The following is a 7,720-nucleotide window of genomic DNA, read 5'->3' on the forward strand; positions in this document are numbered from 1 at the left end:
ATTTGTTTGCTTACGTATCTTCCTTCTGGATTGTTTTGATTTGGACTTTTTAAAGAGAATAGGTATGTACTTGATTTTTATACACAAAAAAAGAAAAAAAAAGAAAAGGTCATTGATTTTTATACGCATGGAGAACTGCCTCCAAATGTCCCTATAAATAGCAATGCAAGATGAGTTGAAGATCGAATCTAGCAATTCAGAACAAAGCAAAAAAATAAAAAAGAAGAAAAAAAGTATGGCAAATATAAGCTTCCAAGTCTCTGTCTTCGCATTTTGTACAAGCATTAGCCTTCTTCTCATGGCAACCCAAAGCCAAGGCCATCTTGGGTTTGACAAACATGTACCCCTTTTCTTCTTTGGTGATTCATACTTTGATGCTGGGAATAACAACTATATCAACACTACTCTGCGGGCAAATTATTGGCCATATGGTGAAACTTTCTTCAAATACCCGACCGGTCGATTTTCGGACGGTCGTCTAATTTCAGATTTTATTGGTAAGAGATATACATACTTTACATGAACTCATGGAAATGGTGTCTTATAGTAAAGAATCCGAAATGTTAATATTACCCAGGTAATTGAAAGTTAAGTATTTTGCTGTTGCAGCTGAGTATGCAGAGTTGCCGTTTATTCCACCGTATCTACAACCCGGCAGTCATCAGTTTATATATGGAGCAAACTTTGCATCTGCAGGAGCTGGTGCTCTGGTTGAAACTAGCCAAGGTTTGGTATGTGTGAAATCATTTTGCATGAATTTTTTGTTTATTTTTATTTAATCACTGGGGAAGGAGGGATTCGAAACTTGGATTAGGAATCGAAATACCACTAAATCAAGAGTTAGTTTGATGCATGCATTTGCTTCGTCAATTAGTTTTTCCACAATGGAAATTACCGATACACTGTACAAGAAAAGTCATAATGCATATATAGGTCACCCATTTCTTACACCACATTTATCATATGATTGGGTTCAATGCACCTTTTATAGAGATGTGGTACACCAACCAATCTAGTAGAAAACATGTGGTACATCTAGCAAGTCAACGCTTCCACAAGACTTGCCTAGTCTTGGCATGAGTTTATATTTAGAATAGACATGTACTTGTAAACTACCCAACCACACATTGAATAGAAGGCTCAAACATTAATTATAACATTTTTTTTTTCCTGAAAACTATGACCCTTATGAAATTGGTTACTTAGTTTTCTCAACCTTAACCCTCTTTCAGGTGATAGACCTTCATTCTCAACTCTCATATTTCCAAAGGGTCAAGAGGTTGCTGAGGCAGAAACTAGGGGATGAAGAAGCCAAGGCTCTGCTCTCAAGAGCCGTTTACTTGTTTAGCGTCGGAGGCAACGATTATATTTTCCCATTCGAGACAAACTCCAGTGTGCTTCGATCCTACTCTCATGAGGAATTTGTAGGCCTGGTGATAGCCAACATCACTGCAGTAATCAAAGTAAATTCCTAGCTAGTACATACTTTTTTTTAAAAAAAAGTATTGATTACATAATATTGTTGTGCATGCATGATGGATATAGTACTAACAAACGAAATATTCATTTTGACGAATTAGGAAATATATAGGGAAGGAGGAAGGAATTTTGGGTTTCTTGGCCTTGATCCTCTTGGTTGTTTACCATATTCAAGAGCAATTGTATATGTACGGGGAGAAAGTGGTGCCTGCTTTGAAGGAATTACACCATACGTAAAACTACACAACAAAGCAATTTCCAAACTCCTGCAGAAGCTAGAGATTGAGCTCAAGGGATTCAGATACTCACTTTCCCAAATTTACGAGTTTTTAATAGAAAGAATAAATCATCCCTCTAAATATGGTACGTACATATCTTGAAAAAATCTTCGTATGAACTAAATTTATATTATCAAACCGTGAATTTGATGACATTTAATATAGAAATAAGGAATTAATGTTCAATTTTTGTTTTGTGATCGACAAAGGTTTTGAGGAAGGGAAAGTGGCATGCTGTGGAAGTGGTCCATATGGAGGCATTTATAGCTGTGGAGGGAAGAGAGAGGTGAAAGAGTATGACCTGTGTCATAATGCTAGTGAATATGTCTTCTTTGACTCTGGTCATCCAACTGAAAGGGTCTTTCAGCAGTTTGCCAAGCAATTCTGGAGGGGAACTTCCAATTCCACTACGTCTTACAATCTGAAAGCACTATTTGAAACTCAATATTAAGTATGTATATTTAGGGTACGTATGAGAATTTTGTTTATTTATTTAGGGTCTTAGACCAATTTTGCCCCCATATGTAGTGAGAATGTTTGCTCATTGTTCTACCAAACCTGTGCGTGTATGGTTACATATGAGTGTTTAGTATTGTAAATTCATAACAAATTTTTTTGTATGTGACGTGGGCAATATAATACAGTGGGTTACATATTTACGGGTGTGAATTTTTTTGGATATTATTATTAATTGTGTTTGATAAACTGTTCCCGAAAAATGAAACAATTCTCGTATTGTGGAAATTTTTCCTATCAATTCATCAAACAAAGTTACCCAAACCCCATGAATGCCAAAATCACCCACCCGATGAACAAATCAATTAATTGGTTGATAAATTAACCATTTTAGAGAATTTATTAACCCATAAAACTACCAAAACTAAAATACATGGTGTGGAGGAAGGCCATGCGGCAAGAAGAATGGAGAAAAGGGAATCTGATGCAGATGATGAGGAACATAAGGCCATCTCCAATGACGAGGGCTAAATCTAGCCTGGGTTATAGCCTTTTAAAATATTATTTTTTAAGGAGTAGTGTAGGGCTAAATTTTTTAACCTCTATGTTAGGGCTCTCCATATTTTATCATTTTGAGAAAAGCTATAGTACATTACTCATACATTCAACTAGGGTTTGTGCCCGGTTTGAAATTTTCGAATTCGGACCGAGTCTTATGGGGTTTTTTATTTTTCGAGTCGGGCCGAGGTTTCAAAGGCCTTGGCGTAGGCCCGCTCATTGGGCTAACTTTATTATTCTATTTATTATTTATTCTATTATGGGCGGGCTGAGTCAAGCTTAGACATGCTTTTCGGGCGGACCGAGGTTTCAAACTCTTTATTCAAGCCCTACTCATTCTTAAAACGGATCGAACCTAAATATCGGGCTGAATCGGGCTTTGGCACATCGTGCCTCCGACTACCCACAGACTCCATTGTTGTATGCCCTCTACTTTCTAAGGGATTGAATCTGCTTCTCAGCTTTGGGGTTTTGGGTTGTTCTCTTTTTGGTTACAAGGTTTTGGGTTTTCTTATTGTTTTCAAGAGCTGCAAACCCAGGCCCAAGTTTCAAATTTTCCATCCATCTTATTTTGTTTTGGATTATCATTTCTGCTTGCTCTGAAAATTTTATAATATGAATCATATCGTAAAATAGAGAGAACATGAGAGTACAAGTTAGATAACAGTGGAATTGTAATGACTTTTATGATACTTCTCAAATACATTGAGTAGACGAATTGCACCGACTCATTTTTCCTTAGTAATGGTTTCAATCACATCTTTCATTACGTTGTTGTACCTAGTGTATAAGTTCATCACAAAATCTTCACTTCTCCATAATTTTTTGCTTTTCACTCTCACCTTGTGGCCCATCCACATTTACAACAAATAAGCATATTTTTGATATATTATTCTTTTATAACATGCTAAAGTTATTTCACAATGAATATCTTTAGAACTCTCTTTATAGCAATTTTTGTGGAAATTAAATCTGATCGAGCCTTTGAAGAGTTGAGATAGAGGAAGCATACATATATATATATATATATATAGAGAGAGAGAGAGAGAGAGAGAGAGAGAGAGAGAGAGAGAGAGAGAGAGAGAGAGAGAGATGTGGGTTATTTATTTATTATTATTATTTATATAAATGGAATTTAAATTTAAAAATAAATACATTTTCTTCTTTTTCTATGATTTTTAAAATTTAAATCATGTTAAAAATATTTGTTTTCCATTTAAATCCATGTGGTATTGTTTTATTGGATATGTAGGCTCCACATATGTGCCATGTTAGGAAACTAACTGAAATTTGTACTTAGGTGAAGGGGGTATATTGAAAACCCCAAGCAAGCTCAAGAAATCCTAGGTCTATTTAGGAAACAAGATATACCTCCTCTGTTCAACCTTCCTTTCTAACTTAGTAAAGGTTGTAGCAAGTCCTTCATGGCAATGAAAGCTTCCTCTTCAGCTTGTTCATCCCATGATACCGGCTTACACAGCTCAAATCCGAACAGGAACAAGAAACTTGGATTCCAAATGACAAGACCAATTTTTTCAAGAAATCATACTCTTGAAGAAATCAATATAGAATCTGACCAAGATCTAGATGGTGTATATGTTGTTTTCTAGATGCAGATTTTAAAAATAATGAAAGCAATTTTCAAATGCAGATTTAAAAACTCATTTTCAAAAGACATGACTTCTTAAAAAAAATGTGGTGCAAAAGCTATATGAGCAAGCTCTTAAATCTTTTTGGGAAAGAAAGAAGTGTATGAATATGTTAGATGCATATTTCAAAACTCATGAAAGCAGATTTTCAAATGCCATTTGAAAAACTCCTCTTCAAGAGAATGACCTCTTACCTAGAGAGAGAGAGAGAGAGAGTAAAAGGAGGACCGAAGTGTAAGATTTAAAACATTTTAAAGAAGTTTATTTGAATATAAATCAAATTAATCGCAGTGAAAGTCTATGGTGGTTGTTTAAATTCAAAAATAAAACTTCTTCCAAGTATCTTAAGCCATGAACATTGACATGTTTTTCATAAATGGAAAGTTCAAGAGAAAGGATAGGATCTAATTACCCTTGAAGCAATTATATATGAATCAATTTGTGTTTGGTCTTCTCTTGATGATTTCCTCTTTGTTGATCTCCTCTTTGATCTTTGCTCCTTGATCTTTCTCCTCTATGTGAGCCACAAAAGTATATGGCCTCTAAGTGCCCGTTTGGCATTGCTTATTTGGGGCTATAAGTGATTATTTTAAAATTTTTGAAAGCCCAACCTGTTTGGTAAAAGATAATAAAATCACTTATTTTGAATAATTGCTGTAAGAGAAAGTAATTAGGGAAAGAAAGTGATGAGCTGCTTTCATTTTTTGAATATGCAGAAATCAGTTTTCAAAAAGCGCTGGGTTTAATGAAACTTTCAAAATTTCAAAAATAACACCCCTCCCCCTTTTTTTTTTAACCAACCGCACTTCTAACAAAAATTTTACCAAACCCCAAACTGCTTTATTTCACAGCTAATTTCTCTCACAGCAAATCTAACAGTGATTATTTTTATAGCATAGCAATGCCAAACTGGCTCTAAGTCTCCACACCAATGGAACCTTGAGATGAGAGGAAGTATCTTAAGAATACAAGAATGCTAGTGCAAGATTCTCAAGATTAGTTTCAGTCTAAATCATTTGAAAGATGAAAGTGTTTCACTCTTGAAAACTCTCTTTTATCTCTCTTTGATCTCCCAAACCTATTTGGTTGATGTTGGATTGTGTTTGTATGTCAATTAGCTTATGGAAACAATTCCAATACACATTTACTTAAGCATTTTCGACCAAACCCTATTGGGCTTCCAAAATTGGGCCTTGTGACACTTAAATTATAATATTTAGGTGTCTTAAGCCCTTGGGCTTGATACCTAACCATTTGGGCTTCTTGTTAACTATTACCGAGACCCAAATACGTTTTTACACGTAGTAAATCATCCGCATCAAATCAATCAAATTGATTTCCTCATTCTCATTTGTATTACTCAAAGTTAACCATTTAAGGTGTGCGATCCATTAGGTTCTAATTAGCAAGCAATGGGAAAATATTAGAACTCTTTCTAATCAACTGGAATTAAAACTCCTTTTTAATTCTTCATTTATTTGGATCGATCACAATCAATCCTAGGACTTCCACGAGGCAAGAGTGACATCTAGCAATATATCAAGGCTACCCAAGCTAACGATAATAGATGAAGAACCTATTCAATTGGAATTGCAATGCAATACAGTCCTTCTCTTATATAATGTTTCAAATCATATTATCAGGGTGCAGATTGATTATGTCAAACCCCTAATATGATTTATAACCTCATGTAATTCAAAAGAACATGATTAAGCATAACTTTCTAAATCAAGCTCAAAATACTTTGGCCAAAGATTTGATGAATCACATTTTGAAACATTCTCCTTCTTTATCGAAGGTAGAGATTCCTTATGATGAATTAAGATATCCCAACAACACTTAAGACAAATCTTTTACGGCTTGCCTTTGAGAGCTATTAAAGATCAATAATGCATCCCATGACAACCATGATGCCTCAGGTCTAAGGACTAATGCAACTATGAGTTCTCATTTAACATATAGATAAATACTCCATACGAGAACTATGGTTGATCGTGTTTAGTGTACTCATTCACTAATGAGCCCCCACATACTTGTATTAGTGTCAACTACACAAATTGTTTGAGACTAACCATCCTCCTAATTGAGTATACATAATATATGCTAATCTTGACGATTTATCAATGCCCATTTAATAACCCATGATTAGGAACATTTTGGGATACTAAAGTTAGAGATTAAAGATCTCCCGAATCTAATTTTCTTTAGATTGCTTTATCTCTTATTTAGCGTACCTTGAACATTTATTTCTTTACACAATGTAAAAGATAACAAAATAAGTTTGCCCCTTATATATCATATACAAAATGTATTCTAATACAAAGCTTTCCAAAATATTGGGTCTCAGAGAAGTGATGGCTGCAAGGTGAGGGATGAGGGTTTTACCAATGCTTCATGAATGATTTTACTTTTGAGAACTCATAACTGTGAACAGGTCACTTTTGTTTTGTACCACAGCCACTGATTCATCATTCTTCATCCTAGTCTAATTCTAAACTCTTGAGTTTGAGTGAAAATAGTAAACTATTACAATTCGTTAAGGAAAGCTAAAATACTTTGCTAAGCGACACCTAACACTAACATATTTTTTTACATAATTTAAGAACATGGACTACTTGTGAGCACGGATATTAACCTTAAGAACTATTAATAATAAAATATAAAAATAAATAAAAGATAAAATCTGATAATTACGTAAACCTCAAAGACGTTTTGTGATATAAAAAAACCAATTTTAAAAGAATATGAAGGACATAAGCTAAATACAAACACATGGAATGCAATGAAAAAGAAAAGTTCTTTGAATCAAATCTGAATTATTATAATCAATCCTAAAATAGCATAAACTAGTCCTCACAATTCCCACATCAAATCCAACCGACATTTGTGACAGCCTACCGCGCCTAAACATTGGTGGATTTTGCTTTCATAGTCTATTAGCCATGTGTTCGGCACCTGCAAAAAGTGTGAACGTATTTAGGATTTATTCTTGGGATTTATTCTCTTGTTTGGCTAAATTTTTATTATCTCTCAACCACGTGGCTGTGGATCTCATCATCACAGTATTTAATTAGCCATGCATTCCACCAGGTGGTTATTGTAAACCTGATTAGTATTTATATGGACTTCTCAATTGTGGCTCGGTGTAAAATATTTGTTTGTTTGTGCATATTATTCTTTACAGAAAAAGACGACAATGAACGTTTAATTTTTTTTACAGGGAGGTATAATTGTGTACTTGTTTTGTTCGGCACATTTTGATTTATTCATTCGCTTTTAGTTGCAATGAGGATAACATTA

General features: G+C 34.4%; 1 protein-coding gene across 1 annotated transcript; it reads left to right on the forward strand.

Moving 5' to 3' along the window:
- On the forward strand, window positions 121-2,414 carry LOC18784162 (GDSL esterase/lipase 1). Its single transcript, XM_007217351.2, has 5 exons — window positions 121-497; window positions 610-731; window positions 1,233-1,463; window positions 1,581-1,842; window positions 1,967-2,414. The coding sequence occupies exons 1-5, from the start codon at window positions 164-166 to the stop codon at window positions 2,206-2,208; spliced, it is 1,191 nt and encodes a 396-aa protein (XP_007217413.2). The 5' UTR covers window positions 121-163; the 3' UTR covers window positions 2,209-2,414.

Source organism: Prunus persica, chromosome G3, assembly GCF_000346465.2.
Source record: "Prunus persica cultivar Lovell chromosome G3, Prunus_persica_NCBIv2, whole genome shotgun sequence".
NCBI classification, from domain to species: domain Eukaryota; kingdom Viridiplantae; phylum Streptophyta; class Magnoliopsida; order Rosales; family Rosaceae; genus Prunus; species Prunus persica.

Coding starts and splice junctions, on each gene's coding strand:
- LOC18784162 (XM_007217351.2), top strand. CDS start 164: ATGCAAGATGAGTTGAAGATCGAATCTAGCAATTCAGAACAAAGCAAA. Junction 498..609: donor TCTAATTTCAGATTTTATTG/GTAAGAGATATA, acceptor TTGCTGTTGCAG/CTGAGTATGCAGAGTTGCCG. Junction 1,843..1,966: donor AAATCATCCCTCTAAATATG/GTACGTACATAT, acceptor TGATCGACAAAG/GTTTTGAGGAAGGGAAAGTG.